This window comes from Dacryopinax primogenitus (genome assembly GCF_000292625.1).
Source record: "Dacryopinax primogenitus strain DJM-731 SS1 chromosome Unknown DACRYscaffold_8, whole genome shotgun sequence".
NCBI lineage: Eukaryota > Fungi > Basidiomycota > Dacrymycetes > Dacrymycetales > Dacrymycetaceae > Dacryopinax > Dacryopinax primogenitus.
The window spans coordinates 1250080-1269932 of record NW_024467205.1 but is presented as its reverse complement, the minus strand read 5'-3'; the positions used below and the strand labels follow the sequence as shown (position 1 = coordinate 1269932).

The 19853-nt window shown below is 51.0% G+C and overlaps 9 protein-coding genes across 9 annotated transcripts; 7 read left to right on the top strand and 2 right to left on the bottom strand.

Moving 5' to 3' along the window:
- Positions 1-82: 82 nt before the first annotated feature.
- On the top strand, positions 83-2206 carry DACRYDRAFT_79307 (Abi-domain-containing protein; the record flags this gene model as incomplete). Its single annotated transcript, XM_040776392.1, has 5 exons — positions 83-301; positions 349-519; positions 568-760; positions 808-969; positions 1015-2206. 5 exons carry the CDS (start codon positions 83-85, stop codon positions 1080-1082), a joined length of 813 nt encoding a protein of 270 aa, XP_040629383.1. The 3' UTR covers positions 1083-2206.
- Positions 2207-5151: 2945 nt separating this feature from the next.
- DACRYDRAFT_107405 (uncharacterized protein) lies at positions 5152-5916 on the top strand (the record flags this gene model as incomplete). Its single annotated transcript, XM_040768459.1, has 4 exons — positions 5152-5220; positions 5276-5510; positions 5568-5801; positions 5849-5916. 4 exons carry the CDS (start codon positions 5152-5154, stop codon positions 5914-5916), a joined length of 606 nt encoding a protein of 201 aa, XP_040629382.1.
- Positions 5917-6229: 313 nt separating this feature from the next.
- Positions 6230-6772, top strand: DACRYDRAFT_107404 (uncharacterized protein; the record flags this gene model as incomplete). The annotated part of the gene is made up of 1 exon (XM_040768458.1): positions 6230-6772. The coding sequence occupies one exon, from the start codon at positions 6230-6232 to the stop codon at positions 6770-6772; it is 543 nt and encodes a 180-aa protein (XP_040629381.1).
- Positions 6773-7468: 696 nt separating this feature from the next.
- On the top strand, positions 7469-8333 carry DACRYDRAFT_100056 (uncharacterized protein; the record flags this gene model as incomplete). Its single annotated transcript, XM_040767419.1, has 3 exons — positions 7469-7697; positions 7749-7991; positions 8041-8333. Coding segments are annotated over exons 1-3 (747 nt in total), but the record flags the coding sequence as incomplete, so codon positions are not given.
- Positions 8334-10206: 1873 nt separating this feature from the next.
- Positions 10207-10806, top strand: DACRYDRAFT_107402 (uncharacterized protein; the record flags this gene model as incomplete). Its single annotated transcript, XM_040768457.1, has 1 exon — positions 10207-10806. The coding sequence occupies one exon, from the start codon at positions 10207-10209 to the stop codon at positions 10804-10806; it is 600 nt and encodes a 199-aa protein (XP_040629379.1).
- Positions 10807-10946: 140 nt separating this feature from the next.
- DACRYDRAFT_79306 (uncharacterized protein) lies at positions 10947-12146 on the bottom strand (the record flags this gene model as incomplete). Its single annotated transcript, XM_040776391.1, has 5 exons — positions 10947-11081; positions 11130-11317; positions 11371-11407; positions 11462-11918; positions 11968-12146. The coding sequence occupies 5 exons, from the start codon at positions 12144-12146 to the stop codon at positions 10947-10949; spliced, it is 996 nt and encodes a 331-aa protein (XP_040629378.1).
- An 823-nt stretch (positions 12147-12969) lies between these two features.
- Positions 12970-14622, bottom strand: DACRYDRAFT_66613 (agmatinase). The gene is made up of 8 exons (XM_040775823.1): positions 14499-14622; positions 14282-14440; positions 13849-14235; positions 13689-13795; positions 13504-13603; positions 13388-13455; positions 13152-13337; positions 12970-13099 (listed from the first exon to the last, which is right to left on the bottom strand). Exons 1-8 carry the CDS (start codon positions 14554-14556, stop codon positions 13034-13036), a joined length of 1131 nt encoding a protein of 376 aa, XP_040629377.1. The 5' UTR covers positions 14557-14622; the 3' UTR covers positions 12970-13033.
- A 720-nt stretch (positions 14623-15342) lies between these two features.
- On the top strand, positions 15343-17095 carry DACRYDRAFT_79302 (MOP flippase; the record flags this gene model as incomplete). Its single annotated transcript, XM_040776390.1, has 8 exons — positions 15343-15453; positions 15548-15569; positions 15625-15897; positions 15950-16241; positions 16298-16413; positions 16461-16600; positions 16653-16782; positions 16830-17095. Exons 1-8 carry the CDS (start codon positions 15364-15366, stop codon positions 17093-17095), a joined length of 1329 nt encoding a protein of 442 aa, XP_040629376.1. The 5' UTR covers positions 15343-15363.
- Positions 17096-17711: 616 nt separating this feature from the next.
- On the top strand, positions 17712-19789 carry DACRYDRAFT_51753 (amino acid transporter; the record flags this gene model as incomplete). Its single annotated transcript, XM_040775054.1, has 10 exons — positions 17712-17819; positions 17873-17957; positions 18013-18106; positions 18157-18458; positions 18501-18623; positions 18670-18723; positions 18782-19029; positions 19085-19290; positions 19341-19543; positions 19596-19789. The coding sequence occupies 10 exons, from the start codon at positions 17712-17714 to the stop codon at positions 19787-19789; spliced, it is 1617 nt and encodes a 538-aa protein (XP_040629375.1).
- Positions 19790-19853: the final 64 nt, after the last annotated feature.

Genomic DNA, 19853 nt, shown 5'->3' with positions numbered 1-19853 from the left:
TCACAAACGGAACCAATTATCAAAGGCCCAAAAAGATGCCTCCGTCTGAGTTTCGCCGCGGGGAAAGTCATTTCTTCAACATATGACTTTCCCACTTTCAACCACGAGCGCTACACTGCTGTCATGTGGTTTTGGTGCGGGTTATGTAGCTCCACTCTATCTATGGCGGCCAGCCAAAGTCGGACCGGGGAAAGATAGGAACCATCCCGACGTGATCAAATCACGTCTCCTGGCGATCACATTCAGTAGCCTCATTGACTGCGGCATTGTTTACTATATCGCATCACGCACTATTGCCGGCGTGAGTCACATGAGCTCCAGCAATCCGCATGCTGAAATTAATTTAAGAACATCTCGTCAACACTTTCCTTACTGGGCTTCCAATGGCCAACCAACTCACGATCCTTCTTGTTGACTCCCGTAATATACGGCGGCACCCTTCTCTCCTGTGCACTCTCGCGCCGGTTCCCACAACATGAGTCACTCCGCAGCTGGACCGGAATACGTAACTATCTCGTGGTATGTCTCCAATCCTCCCCTTGACTCATCCTAAGCACACTTGACAAGGCGCCCATAACGGAAGAGATCGTCTTCCGCTCCTGCTGCCTTGCCTTTGCCGGTCTCGCAGGCCAGTCGCTTGGCTATCAAGTCTGGGTGACTCCGCTATACTTTGGTATTGCCCATCTACACCACGGATGGGAGACGTACAAACAAGGGGGGAAGAGCAGGCGAGCTCTCCAACGGGCAATTACCGCCACTCGTAGGCTTTTGACAACTCTCAACTCCCTCCACGCTGACTCCTCGCAGTCATCCAATTCACCTATACCAGCTTGTTCGGCGCATTTGCATCTTTCCTCACCGTCCGCACGCAATCCATCCTCCCAGCTCTGATCTCACACGTCTTCTGCAATTTTATGGGACTTCCTTCCATGTTCTCAGAGGAGGAAAACCATCCAAAATCAAAATACTGTGCGTTATCTTTACCAACAGAAGCGCGAGACTGACGTTTCTCAGTGCTGTATACCGCGCATCTCGCTGGTATCATCGGTTTTAGTTATCTTCTCTTCCCATGGACAATGTGACCTCGCTTGCACATATACCTACTACGGCATGTTTATCCCACTTCTTGTCATTCTTTAGGCGTCAATAACCGTACGCTGAAACGAGTGCGAATTAAACGTAGTATAGCTACCCGAATTAGGCCAGCACAGGCCCATCTAAAAGTAAACATATGTGGTTGAAATACGAATGAGCGGAACACGATGCAGGAAACAAGCGAGAAGGTATTATGTTTTGACAAAGGGTAGCAGTATGAAGTATATGTGAGAAACCAATACAAACGAAGTGGAGTGGATACAGTTGCTGCGGCAGTGCGCGCGAATGCGAAGGATAAAATAGGAATAAAGGACGTGGTGACAGTGATGAGAATATAACGTCAGACGATGCTTGTAATGTTGCCCACGAATAAGAGAAAGACGATACAGCTTACAGCTTCCCAGCACACCGATCACACACATGACTCTCGTTCCTTACTAACCCTTCCAGCCGTCCAACCTCCGTTCGCAAGCTCTCGACCTCGCCTTCAAGCTGCTCGACACGTCTCGCCCAAGCGCGCTTGCTAGCGCTGATCTGCGCTTGGAGGCTGGCGATCACCTCCTCGGCACTTTGCCTGTCCTTGTGATCGGCGCTGAACGCCCGGCCGGGAGAAGGCCTTAACACGGGGGATGTTGCCGTGCTGGCCGGAGCAGACTTGGGCAACGCCACTCGGGGCAACGTGTCCAGCTCGAGATGCTCGTCCAGCTGCCCAAGCTTGGCAGGCGAAGCGCGCGCGCCGTTGGCTTCCCCTATCAGCCCCGCAAACCCAGCTGAGAACGCCGTGCTAACAGGTCGCAGCGTAAGCGGGGGCGGAGCTGGGGTTCGGGGTGTCTTGAGCACCTCAAGTCCAGCCATGGAGGCTGTCGGTCCGCCCAGGAATTGGCTCAGAGCTGGAGGAGCAGATGCAAGCGGTAACTGCGGTACGAGCCCAGCGGCGGTAGTAGCGACTGCCGGGTCGGAGTTCGTCGCCCGGGAGATGAGGACGTTCACTTCCAGCGGTGGTGAGGGTCGGGCTGCTTGCCTACGCTCGCGTATGCTCTGACCTTGCGCAGACGTCCCAGCTTGCGGAGGGGAAGACTGCGGTGACGAGCCAGAGGAGACGGTCATAGCTGGGCTTGGGAGGGCGAGGTATGCAGGAGGCAGAGCAGGTACGGGGGGCACGCTGCCTTCCCGGTGTACTTCTTTGCTCTCCCTCGCCGTGGGGTTGTTGGGGGAGTTGAACAGCCGGAGGAAGCTCCTCTTGCCTTTCAACACTTTCTCTTTCTCTTTCCCCTGCCCAGCGGCAGCATGAAGGTTCTCGGCACTCCCTTCCCGAGGAGTAGGCAACCTCCCCTCGCGCATCTGCATTTGTCTCGCCTGGTTCAAAGAGATAAGCGTGATCCCTGCCCCTCCCTGCTCAGGCATCGTAGCGCTCCTCCTATCCTCCAAGCTCCTAAGCCTCTCCCTCTCCCTCTCCACCCCTTTGAGGCGGGGACTCTGCGCAGTGAAGGGATGCAAGCTAAGGCTGGGGTTGCTCGCGCTTGTCGGTGTACGGGGGAAATCGGTTTCTAGCGGGGACGGGCTAGGTATGGAGGAAGTGAAGCTTTCCGTACTGGGAGAAGGGAGAGGGAGCGCCTTCGGTGCGGTGGCTGGCTGGGACTGAGCCTGGAATGCATGCCGCAGCCTAGGGAGGGAAAACTTGTGCCCAACACCTTTCTTTGCTGGACCAGTGCTTGTCCCCATCGCAGAGAATACGGGACTCGTCGGCCTGCTGCGTCCACCCTTCCCCTGCTTCGCCGGAGGAGGCACGATGCTTCCCGCAGAATGTGAGCTCCCCGAACTTGCAGTGTGGGCGTTCGCTCCCGCAGCAGGGGACCCGATCAGCCCTAAGCCCTTCAGTTCCGCTCGGTCGCGGTCCTGCGACTCCCCCCTCCGACCCATAGCGAGCTGCACGAGCTTGTGCTTGCCCACTCCGAGGACTACGGGGGGGATGGTGCTCGCCCTCTCCCCAACCCTACTATCCTCGCTCAGCTTCCTTCTCCTCTCTCCCAGCTTCTCCTCCGCCTCGGCTCGCCCTTGGGTGCCGTCATCTTCCTCCCATGGCGCAGGGGAGAGGAAGGTCATCCTCGGCCCTGTGTACGAGAGGTGCGACGTGAGTGGTGCAGCGCTGCTTGAGGAAACAAGCGTCGGAGAAGCAGCAAGCATCCCTGGTGAGGCGGGGGGTGGCCGCTTCTGTTCGGGGGTGACAGTGAAGTGCGTAGGAGAAGGGAGTGTCTTGGAAATAGGTGAGTCTGGGGCGGGTAAACGGTGTGCGGGTCCAGAAGGGAAGGCGACGGTGATAGGTGCAGAAGGTAGGAAGTGAACCTTCTCAACACGGAGGACGCTGTCTCTCGTCCCTTCCCCACCTAGGTCTTCGTCTTCTAGCTCGTCATCTTCTCCATCGGTTTCCGTCTCAGTCTCCTCCTCGAACCACCCACTACCCGAATGGACGATCGTCGTTCTCTCCTCTCTGCGTTCGGGTACAGGTGACAGCTCAGTCTTCTCCGTGTGGACGTAGTCCTCTGGTTCTGCTGTCACAGGTAGCAGGCCGACAAGAGCGCGGGAAGGGGAGTATCTCGACGCAGCAGAAGAGGCAGACAAGGACGCAACAGTACTGCTTGTATCTGGTCTTCTTCCTTGCTGGTGATGGCGGTGATACCGTTGTTCGGGGAACTCGTGATACTGCAATGCAGGGGAGAACTCACCCCTTGAATACATGGAAGGCGTGTCCTCCATCTCTGCACTGACGTCGCTGAAGGTGCTGTCCCTCAGGCCTGGTGCGTGCTGGGAGCGGTGCTGGAGCAGCTGTCGGATGTTGGGTGATGGTGGTTGGTGTATATAGGGAAGGTGGTGGGGGAAGGGAGGGTGTAGTTGTGCCATCTTGCCTTCTGTCACCGGTCGATATTCAGTCAGGTTACGTAAAGCAGTGACCAATAGAAGTACCAAGTGAGCGTTGTCGTTGTTTTTGAGATATTAACGAGAGAAGTTGAATAGACAGCAGTGCCGTTAGTCCTCCTGGCACCTCTAGATACCACCAGAGAGAGATGGGAGGACTAAGCCCGGTCGAGGACAGTCACGATCCGAACGCACAAGAGTACAGTGAGAAGAATGAGAGGAAGGTGAAGGGTTAATGGGAAGGGGTATAGAAGACACGACCCGTTCTGTCAGTCGGGGTTGGTCACACAGAATCTATTTTTTGGCTTCACACAATTTCACTTATGTTCACTTCTTGTCTGCTGCACACCGGTGTGTCATCTCTCTTTTCTCTCGTCGTCGTCCATACATGCACATCCATACATCGACACATCTCCATATCCTCTCCTCTTCTCTCTTTTCTCCCCTCCTCCTCTCAGCCAATCACATCCCTCAGTTCTTCACAGCCACGTCCTGATCCCTGTCCATCATCCACATCCCGCATCGATTACCCCTGCTTCCCTTCCATCCGTGGTTTCTATCAGGTTTCCGAAACCTTCCCTTTCCAAGGGCGCACGATCTTGGGAACAGGAAGCGGCTGGTCGTACCCGTAAGCCGACATGCTGGAAGGGTTGGCGAATACCGAGCGCATGGAATTTTTCCTTCTTCGCAATTCTGTCCTCTTCTCATGACAGCTCTACTTTCTCGGTTGCGAAACGACGATACAACCAGGCGCTGTGCATATCAACCTTGAGATCTCATCTCATTTTACTAGGAAAAACATTACTCTTATCCGGCCATCATTTGATTGCCCTAAATGATCCATTATTGGGACGAATACTGAGAATGTCTCGGGCCCCGATCTCGGACCGAGAACCTTGGCCCTCATTATAAGCAGAATACCGTTCACCCCTTGTTTAGAAACATGTGCGACCATTATTAGCACCCAGATAAACTGCGTGTCAGTGCAAAGGTGTTCAATGCACGCCTCCCATTTCAATCTTAGAACCAGGACCGCGTGGGCTGGCCCGGCCTACAGTCCCTGACCCGGCTTTCACGTGCTTAGAACGCCGTCTAACATGTTTTTCTCACCTCTCATCACGTCTCTAGACGAAGACCACGACCATGGACATCGACAAGGATGTGACTGAGCAATGGATGGCCCTGCATGCTGAGGGTAGAGGTATGGTGGAGGTATGTCTGTCCTGCAAAGCCCAAATCATTCTTACAGGATTCCACATCTATCCAGGATCGTATCATTACAAGTCTGCCAGTGGAGTCTCTCGAGAAGCACTTGGCGATTGTTCATGCCCCTCATGGACGCTTACCAGGATTCTATCGTAAAGAATACCATGCAATGAGGGGTGAAAAGTTCATCAGTCCTAGCACTCGAGACAACTACCGGACACGCCACCTTGCCAAGTGCATGTTCTTCGAACTCGGCCATTGGACATCCCTCAACAAGCTATGGCAAGTCACTCTTGGTACAGTTCACATATAGCATGATAAGTGGATAGATGCTGATGGTCGGATGTTAACAGTTGTTGTTAGAGATTCCTCGATAAACTTTGACTCTGGCCGGTTAATTCTTCTCGTCACTTGCAACCTACACTCCTCCTCTCACGCTGTCTCATTCACTGGCTCTGTTCGAATCTCACTTCAAGACCACATTATGGGGACTCCAACTCACACGTATATACCGAGTCGACAGCTCGGTGGCACGCGACGTACCTTCTCGGAGCCACTTCGACTAGATGAAGTTCATTCTTCTGCAGGTAAGCAAGCTGCACAACTCGGGTGATCAACTCTCAACATTCTTTAGTATTGGAGTATGACCTAGGCATTTACACAACCGACCTGCTCAATCTAGGCGAGTTGCCCCCCCTATGACTCCTCTAAAGAACGGTTTCACTTGCATTTCGACGTCCATGGGTCTATCAGCATCCAACCTCGGCACAACCTCGCTGCGATTGGCAAAGGATTGCAGACTCATCCTGATCTGCCGGTATATATAATGCACGTGGGAAACCTCAGCCTGAGAGATGTTCAGCACCTGTCGTACACCTGTCGAGCCTTGCAAACCAGCCTCAAGACAGAAACGCAACACAGGCTTTGAGCTGCTCTCGCACCCGATTTCCCTTCGACAATTTCCAAGTTTTCGGCTGTACTTTGCGAGAACGAGGCCCTCATCGGGGGCTCAACCATGCTGCACATATTTGTGCCAGGTCCCTGGGTGCCTGTGGATCTCGACATCGTTCTCCCAGAGACTGCAAGCAAGTCATTCGAGGCCTTTCTGTTAAATGAGGGTTATTTGGTCGACCAACAACAATGTCGTACACTCGCACGAACGTATCCTCAATCACCGTTCACCCCTGCTTCTTTCAGATACCAGTGTTTTTCCAAAGGCAAGAAGAAGATCGATCTGTGCTACATCATCGTCGGTTTCACGCCCATCAGTCACATCCTCACGTATCATTCAACTGCAGTCATGAACTGTTACGACGGATATGCTTTCTACTGCCTGTTCCCTGACATGACCTTCGCACACGAGTTTGTGCGCAACAACAGGTACAAGGGTGAAGCCATCAAGCGGGAGTTAGGAGTGGCGAAGCTCGAAGCAAGAGGGTTTAAGGGAAAGCCTGGAGACATCGACTGCTGGTTTCCTGACATTAATGCTCCACCTGGAGAAGGTCCGTCGAGAATCGAACAGCTCCCCTCTGTATGGGCCCAAGCTTTAGACCTGTGAGGGTGTACATGATGGACATACCACCACAAGGTCGATTACCTCTGTTCTTGCTGTTCCCTGCTTCGATATATGCAACGAATGTAATGCATGCATATGAGTCCTTGCCATGTGGTGTCGAAAGCATGGAATATTATGAGCAGCGGATTCCTCCCTCCAAGTCGGAAATATGTTGGTACCTTGCAAGTTCCTCCGCCCAAATCTGTCCCGACGGAGTTGGGCCTAGGTTGAATACCATTGAGGTATGTAAGCTTATTCACTCCGATGTATCGCGGTTCTTAACCATCCATCTAGTTTGGAGACATCTGAGGACTGTAGCCGTATTGCTCAAGCAGCCACTCCCGATGCTTTCGATGCATATTGCCATTTGTACTCAAACACGGCAGAAAGAGACCCAGATATTTCAGTCCGAACTCACCATCCTACAACGGGTTCGCATCGCTGACGAGCCGGACCGGCCCTACAGACGTCCGTATCTACCTTCACGGGGTTATAACGCGTCGCGTCACGTCTCAAAACTTGACTCGACAGCTTCCACCTGTACCATCAAGTGCTCTTTTCAGAACACGAATACAACTTTGCTGGACATGGACCAGGACGTGACGCAGGAATGGATGGAAGTTGCTGAGAGACATGGTGGCACGTTAGCAGTGTGTTCGCCGTCTTCGAATAGATTGGCCTTACTTAACATATATGCAGGACCGTATAACTGCAAAGATGGATTCTATTTCGAAGCACTGGGCAGCTGCAGAATCAGCTCGTGGTCGCTTACCGGAGTTCTACCAAAACAAATATCTTACAAAGAGGGGCGACACGCTCATAAAGCCCAGCACGCGGGACATCTACAAGATTCGCCGTCTCGCAAAATGTATGCTCCATGAAGTTGGACATTGGACATCATCCAATAAATTATGGCAAGCGACCCTGGGTAAGTTCGAAATATGCGCATAATCGAATAAAGTTAGTTGACTTGGAACAGCGGTCGTCAAAGACACGTGCACAAAGTATGAGTATGGACGATTGATTCTTTTTCTTGCTTGTAATCTGCGTTCATCCTCCCACTCTATCTCCTTCACCGGCTTCATTCGGACGTCACTTGAGGATGCGCTCGCGGGGGCGGGTTTTCCGAGTTACAGATATATTCCTAGTCAACAGCTTGGATGCGCCACTCGGAAGGCCTTCCCAGAGTTTATCAAGCTGAATGAAGTTCACTGCGCGACAGGTAAGTGAGCTGGTACCATGCTGATTGTAAATCGCTGAGAGTTTCTCAGTACTAGAGTATGACCTGGGCACATACACGGCCGAGCTAGGCCGGATGGCGCGCCACCAAGCTGCGAGACGGTTCTTTTATTTGCACTTTGACATCCGAGGCTCTATCAATATCAAACCTCGTCGCAACCTCACCGGTATTGGCGCCGGCTTGCAGACAAATGCCGATGTGCTGGCATATATTATGCAAGTGGGAAAACTCAGCCTGAGAGATGTTCAACATCTGTCACACGTGTCGAGGTCTGAGGGCTATCCTCGTGGAGGAAGCAGAGCACAGAGTTCGAGCAGCATTCACCCCTTATTTCCCAACTACCATTCGCGACTTCGCGGCCACACTCCGAGAGACCCAAGCCCTCGTTGGTGGCTCGACCATGCTTCATGTACTGGTATTTGGCCCCTGGAAGCCTGGAGACCTCGATATTGTCCTCCCAGAAAGCTCATGTGAGGCGTTCGAGGGATTTCTGTTTCGTGAGGGATATTCATTCGATCCGGAACGGTCTCGGACGCTTCCCCGCATATATCCGCAGGCAGAGTCAGCTCCGGCCTCTTTCAGGTATCAATGCTTATTGAAAGGCACCAAGAAGATCGATTCGTGCTACATCAGCGAGCCTTTCACTCCTGTCACTCATATTCTCACCTATCATTCAACCGCAGTCATGAACTGCTTCGACGGGTCGGCTGTGTACTGCCTTTTTCCGGACATCACCTTTGCACGCAAGTTTGTGAGGAATAACTTGTACATTGGTCAACCGATAAAATTGGAGCTGGGATTAGCAAAACTCACAGCAAGGGGGTTCACGGAAAAACCTGGAGGCATCGACTGCTGGTTTCCTAATATTGCCCCCCCTGGAGAGGGTCCCTTGAGAATCGAACAGCTTCCATCTGTGTGGGGTCAGGTTTTGCAGTTATGATATTGGACATTGAGGATGTTGCACAACAAAGTCCTGCATAGCCAAGCTCTACCCTTGCTGTTTCACTGTTTCGATGGATGCGACAAATGCAAAATATTAACCATCTCACGAGATGTCCGAAGGGTGAAGTAGGCGGGTTGTATCTGTGGCAAAACCTGCGGGTAAGAAGTGCCGTGACCCGCTTTTCAACGCGTCATAAATTTGACGCGAACGAGACGCGTCATTGTTACGCAGGTTGACAATTGACCATCACCTACCTCTACCTAGCCAACAATGTCTGAGGGACAACGTCGCCTCTGTCCTTGGGAAAAATATGCATCCTCTCAACCTGCTGTTCTTTGTGAGCGCGTATCGCATGTACTCATGGCACGCAGCCTTCAAGCTGGTGTGCAAAGTCTCAGACTTTCGACCGCCATAAGCCCAACTGTTGAGAAAGATGATTACCCACAGACGTCTCTGCTCGAGCTCGGAATAGACAAGACGAGTCTTTCTCATCTGATTTGTCCAGAGTGGCGCCATCGCATGTATTCGAAGGTTGGTAGTTGGTCCACGGCCGATGGGATCTGGACATTCTCTCTTCGTGCGTAGACCATCTGCGTTTCATATGCCGAACATCCGTGATTGTTATTCACAGTGAAGACGTCTTTCTCGAGCAAGAATCCTTTCCAGATGCCTGACTCGCAGCTTTTGCTGCTCATACAATGTTGCACGTCTCCGACCGCATATAAAGCTACCGTGCACGCTGGCGTGACTGTTACGGTGGAAGAGCCATTCCGATACGATGACAATAACATTATAGAACGTTCTTGAGTGCTGAGTATAAATGATGCCGAGCTTCTCGTGTTCGATGAGGAGCATAGTGCTGCAAGTAAGTGATTTTTCTTAAACCAACTGCGAAATGGATATATGGGTGTTGATATGTGCAGTTCAAATTCTTGATGCAACAAGTTACGCGACTTATCTTCAAGCTTTTCAAGCCCAGAACTTCGACTACGCTTTAATGCATATCAATATCCGCGGTGTTGTCCGGCTCAATGCGAGTTCCGATGCCTCCGTAGAGCCCTGCCACCAGCTGGAGAAGATCGGTACACTATTAATGTCGCGGCCTGACCTCGCCAACAATGTCGTCGACGTTGGACTGCTGAGCTTGCGAGATGTGCAACACCTTCGCTGGACCTGTAAATCCCTGCGAGCTTGTCTTCAAGATGAGATACCAGGCAGGCTTTACACTGGGATCGAACGGTATTTCCCCGGTTCATGAAGGACTTCATCGCAGCTCTTCGTAAATATGGAGCTATAGTGGGAAGCTCCTTCATGCTGGCTATTATGAAAGCTGGGGATTGGTGCCCAAGCGATCTTGATATCGTTCTTCCGGACCATACATCTAAACCTTTTGAGACTTTTGTATTGTCGCATGGCTACCTGAAGGATTTCGAGATCCGAGACAGGCACGATAACGATTATCCGAGTAGAAATGCCCCAACAAGACATAGTTTTCGATATGTCTGCTATAGGAATTCCACCAAAAAGATCGACTTGTGCTATATTCACTTCCCAAACCGCCCCGCCTCACATATCCTCACATATCATTCTACCGCCGTGATGAACTTCTTTGACGGGTGGGCGATCTACTGTCTCTTCCCCAACTGGACCTTCGCTGGTCAGTTCGCGAAGAACAAGTACCAAATCTCCCCTTCTCTTCGTACGATTGCCGCCATCAACAAGCTGCGGGCGAGAGGTTTTAGCGAAGTCGCGGGCTCTGTCCAAGAATGGTTTCCTGAGGCTGTATCTCAGGTCGATGGCTTCATTGACCGTAGCAAACTTCGAACGATCTGGCGGCATGAACTGAGCGCATGATGACAAAGGGGATAGGTGCTGAGAGGGAACTGGATGAATGTATCGGAAGGAAAGATGACATGCAAAAGAAGCACTAGCTAGTTTACAACCTCCAATCGTGAAAAACACAAAGAATAGATATCATAGTAATACCTGAACAATCATGAATCTTGTCCAATTGTGACTGAATCTATACTGTCAACGAGTTGTCGCAAGTATGCATTTTCGTGAGCTTTGGCTTGTGCCCGTCCTTCCGTCAGACGCTCAATACCTTTACGAATACTGCTAATATGCACCTGAGTGCGTATCAGTATCATCCATCGTTCCTCAGATTATTCACTCACCTCCAAAGGTATGTGGGTATCTGAACTCGATAATAAAGGGGCCACCATACGGTCTCGAAGAGCTTCCAAATCGGAGGAGAGTTGTTGCAACTGAAAGAGCGTGCCTGTTATATATTTCGCTGCGCGAATGCGATAAACGTCTATGTTGGCAAGCAAAGACCGATGAGAGTTAAAATTGGCGAGTTTTCCTGTGTAAACGCTAGGCAGCTGATACTTTCGTATATCAGACAGTTGCACTTACGCTTGTTTCCTCCTAGAGAAGTCCATAACTCGGCCAGCTGTATGATCACATCAGAATGCATATTTCAAGACAAAAAGGAAATGGCATCTACCAGTTCGGATGTCTTCATATCGACTTGAGCGGCTTCCCTGCTCAGCATCTGATGGATCACTTTCAAGTCTTCCTCCAGCCTGTCAAGAAGCACTACGTCCCCTTCAGCTTCCATAATAAGCCGGACGATATTATCTTCCAGAGCTCCCGTCGCTTGGAACCATAACGTCTCGAGTTGCTTGCGCTGGACCAACGCCTGTTGAGCTGGCGACGCTCCAAAGGGTACCAGCGCTTGAAACACGGACGCAACAGGTCCTATCTCGGGCACCTTGTTTGTCTGTTCAAGAAATCGAAGAACGTAATCATCCATGGCTAGAATACTGTCTACTGTGCCGCCGACACGGGAGCCCAGTCGCTGCAGTTCTCTCCCTGTCGTTTTCGCGGATCCAATAAACGAATCTAGCAAGACGGATAGCCTGTCTTTCGCAACAAGATCACTGACTTTCACCAGATTGGTCCTAAAGTCGGGTGAGTTTTCGTTCTACACTCCCAAAAAAAGGTGCATACAGGTCTCGGATGGCCATCTCTGATCTTTTCAGATCAAGTGCGACAGTTGTGCTGCTCGCAGTTTCGTCCATTATATTTTCAAACCTCGTCTGTATATTTATTAGGTTTGGGAAGTCTGGCTGATGCAAAAGGGGATTAGTCGGAGGGGAATCGTTGCATATCGGAAGTAGGTAAGGCATCAAAGGCATTCCGCATATGTGCATGAGGACAGGGGGGACAAGAACTTCCGTGGCCCGTAGTACCATGATATAAAGGACATAGAGTATAAGAACAATGGACCTGAATGAACAGTCAGCCTAGGGCCTGGGAGTTGATAAACGGACAGACAGGGGCTTCTTCGCTAGGATCACCGCGTGTTTCACAACGTCAAAAATGTAGCTAGACCCAAACCAGATAGCATTCCATAGTGCATCGAGTGCGATATTATCCTTCTTCTGAATGTCCCAAATTCGATGAGTATTGTGAGCTCGGTTGGGTGTGATAGGAGGATCGGGGGTTGAGCTGGCCGTAGTCGTAGGTTCTGCCGTCCGAGATCGAGGACTGTTCTGTAAACCTTGATTGCGCTTCCTTCGGGGCGGCATGATTATCTCAAAGCTTTATTATAATGATACAAACTCCAGAAGCTCAGGCATCTGAGGAATCCTTCCAAAGGGAGAGAGCATTAATGTTTGGGTCTCAATCGAATGAAGTTTGTCGAATGACCTTAGATGTGGATCATTTGCTGACGTCACTGAATTAGCAAAGTGGCTGTGTCTTTCTGGGCGCTTGTCGTGTGGAGCCCGAGGCGCTCTGTCAACCCGTTCCACTTGCCTGCATTCCACCATCTAGTCTAAGCACAAGATGATTTCATGCGGGAGAAGCTTCATTCCCATTCATAACGCGTTCCGGAAACACGGACGTCGGAGTAGGAAGAACAACTGCTATTTCTTGATCATGTATGCAATTTTCAAGACAATCCCCGACTTCATATGGAACCCTTTGAGCTCCGTGGATAAAAGAACTGCGATAATAGAAAAGAGTAGACCTCCCATCATCAACCCCCCTTCAAAATGAAGGCTTTGATTGTTCAAGCTTTGCTGGCAACCTTACCGAGCGGCGTCTTGGCCATAATTCCCAGCACTTCGAACAGAACCTGCAAGAATACATAAGCTCCTCTGTCACCTGACACGTGGAGCTCGTCTTACATCAGCTGCAGCCATAGTGGTAAGTTCGGCGTTCGTGTCATAGGCCGGCGCAACCTCCACAATGTCAGCGCTCACGATGTGTAGTCCATCAAGACCGCGTATGATCGCTCGCAATTCACGAGTCGACCATCCACCAGTCTCAGGGGTTCCCGTCGCAGGAGCGAAGGCCGGGTCAATTGAGTCGATCTGCCCCAATATGTCAACTTGGTCCGCGTACCTCCCTCTTTCTCACCCACATCAATAGAGAGATAAACTGGCTTGTCGCCTACGGTCTCACGGATCTTTGCTACAATGCCGTCGACGCCTTGTGTACATCAGAAACGGGGTAAAAAGATTTCCCAAAGGCATTTACCTAGAGTGTCAATCTCCCTCGCCTCGATCCGCTTGAAACCCGCAGTATCGTCATTCTCATAGTCGGCAGGCCCGGAAAGTGTAGTGCGAATCGCACCGTGCTGTCAAAAAGCAACAAACTAGGATCAAAGTTGTTTGCAAGACTGAAAAAGCAAAAGAAAATGGGCGAAAGGAATGAAACGGGACACTTGCAATTGAACTACCATTATTTATCAATCCTTCTTGGCTGGCCCAGTAGAAGTACGTTCCGTGATTGAGTGCGCCCCCTCCGATGCCTTTACTATCGCTGCCACCTGTAAGCAGGGTCAAGGTTGCGTCGGCCACTGTCATCATGACAACCTCTTACCAAACACGCTCGGTTTCCAAGTGTCCAGATGGCTGTCAAAGTGAATGACACTGATAGCACCATATGCGGAGTAGATAGAGCGCAGCAAGGGCAAGACGATCGTGTGGTCTCCGCCAAGCGTAATGACTCGGGGATGATGTTTGCCGTCGAGGGACAAGGGAATCAGCGGCTGTCCGGTGAGCGAGTCGTTGCCCAGAGGGGAGTAAGGAGTGCGGTGGAGAAGCTCTTTGTGCCCATCCTCGATCTGTTGAATAGCACGGGCGTTATCGTATGGCGTGACAGGAATATCTCCGCAATCGACAACTTTGAGCATCTTGAACGGATTCGTCTCGAGCGGGACATTGTAGCCCCCATACAAAGTAAGACGGCGGGATCCAGCACGAATGCCTAGATGGTGTTCAGCTTGAACACCGCAAGGAAACTCTTCACGCACCCGACGGTCCGAAGCGAGCACCTGGGCGATATGAGGTACCGGTGTCGAAAGGAGCACCGAGGAAAGCGATGTCAAAGTCTGCAGTCTTATCCGTCAGGCACTGAGACCAGGGAAGCCGAGCGAACGTTGTGATGCCAGAGAAAATCGAGTCTGCCGTGACTGAGTTGAGACAGCATGAGCAAGGACTCGCAGAGACTTGGAGTATTGAAGTATTCACCTTCGTTGTCGCCTGGATAGGTCGCTTGATAGGGGAACTTCACATAACCGAGCGGCATCTGGTCCTCAATTTCGTCATGATGAGTGTGTTCGTGATGAACGGCGACCACAAACGTGCTGAGGAGGGAAATGGGTAGGAAGAACTTCATTTTGGTCAAGTGTGGAACAGTTGCCTTTGGTCTGAGGGGACAAGAACGTTGGATTGCTGTCTGCCGCTGGCATTTATGCCTAATGATGATTGCATGCACCGCTGACGAATCCCGACGAAGATATTCATTCCCTTGGGGATCCGGAGACTGAATCCAAACAACGAGGCATGCCCATGTATGAGGGAGCATGAGGTGATCCATCCTCGAAGCGAGAGACCCGACCCAATCCAGCTGTCCTATTGGATGACGGGGGCCTCAGCCGCGCATCCATCATACATTGTATGGAGGAAGCGCTTATCTTCGCGACAAGAGTGCGCTGAAAGAAGGCCATGACGTCCCCAACGAGAGCGGAGAAACTATATCACATCCTGAGACATCTTGCCTCAAGGCGTTTCGGCCGAGCGATGAGATCCATGATACAAATATCAGCAGTGCAGTGTAGGTGTAGGTGTGTCTCTACACGCCAGAACATGACTGTCAACGAACAATCACTTCTCCTCCCAGCGGAGCCCCAAGCTGATTCAGATGAACTTCACAGTGTCTTCGTTGATAATCAATCCCAGACCCAGATTGAGACCACGTTCAAGGGTGAAATCTGGATTGCTTTGAAGATGTCAACCCCAGTAATCCTGGGTAAGAAATCCCTCATGCAGCCCAAGACCGTGCTGATGATGTCAACACGCCCAATAATAATCAGCATATACGCTCCAGAACTCCATGCAGACAGCAGCTGTCCTGATAGTGGGCCGCCTGGGGCCAGCAGAGTTATCGGCAGCAGCATTTGCAATGATGCTTGCAATGGTGACGGTGAGTTGTTTTTGTGGCTGCAAGCTACGAGCGGCGCTTGTGCCCGTTTCCATCGCGACGCGCGCTGACTTTCGGCAACTTCCATTCGAAACAGGGCTGGTGCGTCGCCTTGGGAGGTATGAGTGCTGTTTATCTCACGGCTGGCAGACGCTCTAATCAAGGTTCTGTTAGGCACGACTGCTCTTGACACTCTTGGATCACAGTCGTTCACGGGAAGTAAGGATCCGTCAGACCTGTCGATCCATCTCCAACGTTGCGTCCTCTTGCTGTATCTCTTGCTCATCCCTGTCCTCCTTCTATGGTATTTTGTCCAACCTGTTCTGCTATTCTTGGGTCAAGAAGTGAAGCTCAGCAGCGATGTCCAAGCCTTTTTGCGAGTCTTGATAGCTGGTGCGCCAGGCTACATCGGGTTCGAGAGTGTGAAGAAGTACCTGCAATGTCAAGGTATGATAACACGCGATCTCCTGATATGTGTACATGCGTCATTTGTCACTAGGTATCATGCACGCATCTACCGTGGTCCTGTTGATAATATCACCAGTTAATGTCGCTCTGAATATCTATCTGGTCCACTATACTTCCCTTGGCTTCCTGGGATCTCCCCTCGCTGTGTCCTTCACGTACTGGCTTACTTTCTTTGGGCTGGTCCTATTTTGTATGTTTTCCCGTGCACATCGTAATAATTGTGCTTGGGCCGGATTTCAGCCTCGCCGGGTGCTGCAGCTCCATCCATCCTGGGAATTCTTGCAGCTTGCCCTCCCTGGCATTCTCATGGTTGGTACCGAATGGTAATGTTGATTCCTCCGATCAGCTGCTGAAATGCCCGCTGTAACACAGTGTATAGGTGGGCTTTTGAGATCGTGGCCATCGCAGCGGGAATGTTAGGAGCTCGGCCGCTCGCGGCTCAATCAGTCATTATGACCACGGATCAGGTACTCAATACTGTGCCATTTGGGATTGGTACGCCTTTTGAATTCTTCATTCACTCTCACTTACTCTCAATTCAGGTGTCGCTGCGTCAACCCGGATCGGAAATCTCATCGGTTCTCGCTCCGCTAGTGGAGCTCGCCAAGCCTCTCATGCAATGGCCTTCCTGAGTGTGGTTCTGGGTGGGATAATAATGATTGCGATGTTGGCCACTAGAAATGTCAGTCGTTCGTCTCCTTTCTTTCCATTCTATCCTTATGTGGATGTTGCAGGTGTTTGGCTACTTGTTCAGCGATGATGAAGAGGTTGTCAATCTTGTGTCAAGCATCCTCCCCCTCGTGGCCTCTTTCCAGATTGCAGATGGTTTAGCAGCATCGTGCGGTGGAATTCTCCGTGGTCAAGGTATCAACCTGCACCTGAATGCAATATTTTATATTAACAGCCTATAGGACGTCAGCACCTAGGTGCATTGTTCAATCTCGTCTCGTATTATGTCCTTGCTCTTCCTCTCGGCCTTACCTTGGCCTTCGCGTTCGGGCAAGGCTTGCAGGGTCTGTGGGTTGGTCAAGTAATCGCTCTTTTTCTCGTTGGTTTCAGTGAATACGGGGTTGTTTGGCTAGGGTCAGACTGGGACAAGGAGATCGAAAAGGGTATCGAGAGACTGAAGGGCGAAGAGGTGAGACGGTCAGGTCTTGCCCTGTCCAGCACACCGTGACGAGCGAGGGAGTTTAGAATTATGCACTTCGATACCGTTCATCAGCTGCTGAAACAATTATCATGCAAGAACACAAGCACAGCAAACGACGCAAATGCATATACAATGTATCGACGCCCTCTATCAAATGCTTGGCATCTAAGCCTGATGACGTCGACGTGGCGGTTCTAACAAATATGCTCATCTTCTGCCCGGCAGAACCCTGAACCTTCTTTCGCTTCTATCTTACACAGCTCATCAACCTTTGCACATGATAACCCTTGCTGCTTTGTCTTCTCCCAATCACACGATTCATATGTGCTATGCGTGGATATTGGATGATCGCTTCGCTTCCCAATGGCCCCATATCGCACGGTCCCAGTTGCCTCGGTGATATGCATTCTTATCTGCTTCAATTGTCCCTGCTGGCCGACTGGTGTTGATGACCCTAGACCTCTTCGTGTGGTTGCACCTTATCTCAGGAAGAAGAGAACTGAATGACGATGAGGCTGAATCAGTTCCAAGTGTCGAAATGGAGCTAACATACGCCTGCTAAACGATTCTTGCGCCTGAATCCACAAGCCGATTTCTGTGGGCAATCGACCTTGCTTCGTTACTGTCCTGCCATTCCCTCGTCATGCCTTCTAAAGAGGAAAGAGAGAAGATAGCCCTAGCACTTCAGGACGGAGATGATGTTGTGCTCGCCGAACTGGGCTACAAATCAGAGTTCAAACGGGAGTTCAAGGTGCGCACTGCACGTCTTGGTAACCTTCTGAGCTGATCCAGTGAGCTTGATAGCTTTATGAAGTCGTATTCTTTGCCTTCTCAATTATGGGCGTCATTGCTAGTGTCACCTCCACTTGGTCATTCATGCTGGTTTCAGGTACAGTCTCCCACTTCTTTTTGTAGGGCTTGCCCATGCCCACAGTTTTCATGAGGTGGTCATGTTGGTATGGTCTGGGGATGGATCATCCCGTGGTTCTTCGTCCTTACGATTGCCGCCTGTATGGCCGAGTTAGCTAGTAGTATGCCGTGAGTGCTTTCAATATCACTAGGAGCCATGTCACTAAGATTCTAGGAAGTACGAGCGCGGGGCTGTATTACTTCGCGGCCCGCATGGCACCTGCACATTGGGCACCCCTTGCAAGTTGGATCACCGGATGGGCGAACGTTACAGGCCAGATTACACTTGTATGCTCGATCGACTTTACCTGCGCCCAGATGATAACAACGGCAATATCCGTTGGCTCGGATGGTGCCGTAAACCTCGGAGCTGCGCCTACCTGGGGCATTCTTCTTGCCATCCTCTTCGCACACGGAATTGTTTGCAGTTTGGCTACCCAATTCCTCGCTCGCATTAACGTGTTTTATGTTGTGGTGAATCGTCAGTCCTGTCGTTTCCACATGAATCATTGTTCGAACTAAGTCCGTATAGTTGGCACTTGTCTTGCCGCAATCGTCTGTCTCCTCGTTGGCGCTGGGCCAGAAAACCGTGTTTCCACCGCAGACGCGTGGACTTTATTCGAAAACAACTCCGGATGGACGAACAGTGTGTACGTTGTCCGACGGTGTCCTGTCATCTCACGTTGCTGCAGATGGATGGGCTTTCATGCTCGCTTTTACGGCTCCTATGTGGACATTGACCGGATGTGAGTATCTAACTAGTAACACCTCCAGGTACCAAAGCCCACACTGATGCGTGAATAGACGACTCTGCAGCTCATATCTCAGAGGAAACTTCTGGGGCTTCAAAAGCCGCACCTATTGCGATTCTCGTCTCTGTATTCTGTACGGGCATCATTGGTTGGCTCATCAACATCGCGGCATCCTTTGCAACAACTTCGGTTGCCGAGATCTTGACTACTACTTTACCCTTGCCTCTCGGGCAGCTCTTCCTGAACTGTATAGGCAAACGTGGGATGTTTGCTGTTTGGAGTTTCATTATTATTGTACAGGTATGTGAAAGGTACTACTGAAGCTCATTCTGCTGATCGTATCTTCGAACGCCAGTTTGTAACCGGTGCCGCGCAGGGAGTCGATGCGTCTCGAGTCGTCTTCGCCTTCGCACGTGATAATGCATTGCCTGGTTCTCGTTGGCTGAAACAGATCAACCCGCACACATTCACGCCCATCAATGCTGTATGGTTCGTCATGTTTTGGGCGGGTATTTGTGGACTTCTAGGATTCTCCGCTGCGGCACTTTCCAGTCTGGCAGGGTGAGTTTTGCAGATTCTTTTCCTCACCTTCTCTCAGTCTCTTCATATAGTGCTTCCGTTCTCGGACTGTACCTCAGCTACGCAACCCCGATATTCCTTCGGATCACTTCTGGGCGCAACAAGTTCAAACCAGGTTGGTTTTCGCTGGGAAGTTGGGTGACACCGCTTGGTACTATAGCTGTGTCCTGGGTCACCTTCATATGGATCGTTCTCGTCTTCCCTCCTTCCGAGGCACCTACTGCACCAACAATGAGTATGCGATCACGACTAAGAGTATTAAATACGTGTCTAACTCAAGCTCACAGACTACGCTGTCGTCATCGTAATGGGCGTGGTATTCTTTGCTGGAGGATGGTGGATTATCAGTGCACGTAAATGGTTCACCGGGCCTATTGTCAACGTGAACAAGGAAGAGGTTATTGAAAGAGCACTTAGCCATGCGGAGAAGACTGGGGAGGATATGGAGATCGTCCGAGAGGTCTCAGACAAGTCCGAATGAGAATTAGTTTACGGTCCCGTCTGTGAACCGGAAATTATCACAATTCAAAATTAACGTATCTGTG

Excerpts from the sequence above, each read along its gene's own strand:
- DACRYDRAFT_66613 (XM_040775823.1), bottom strand. The coding sequence starts at position 14,556 with ATGCCGCTCGGTTATGTGAAGTTCCCCTATCAAGCGACCTATCCAGGC. Across the intron at positions 13,796-13,848 it reads TTGGAAACCGAGCGTGTTTG|GTGGCAGCGATAGTAAAGGC; the intron begins GTAAGAGGTTGT and ends CCCTGCTTACAG. Across the intron at positions 13,604-13,688 it reads ATGGTAGTTCAATTGCAAGT|CACGGTGCGATTCGCACTAC; the intron begins GTCCCGTTTCAT and ends GCTTTTTGACAG.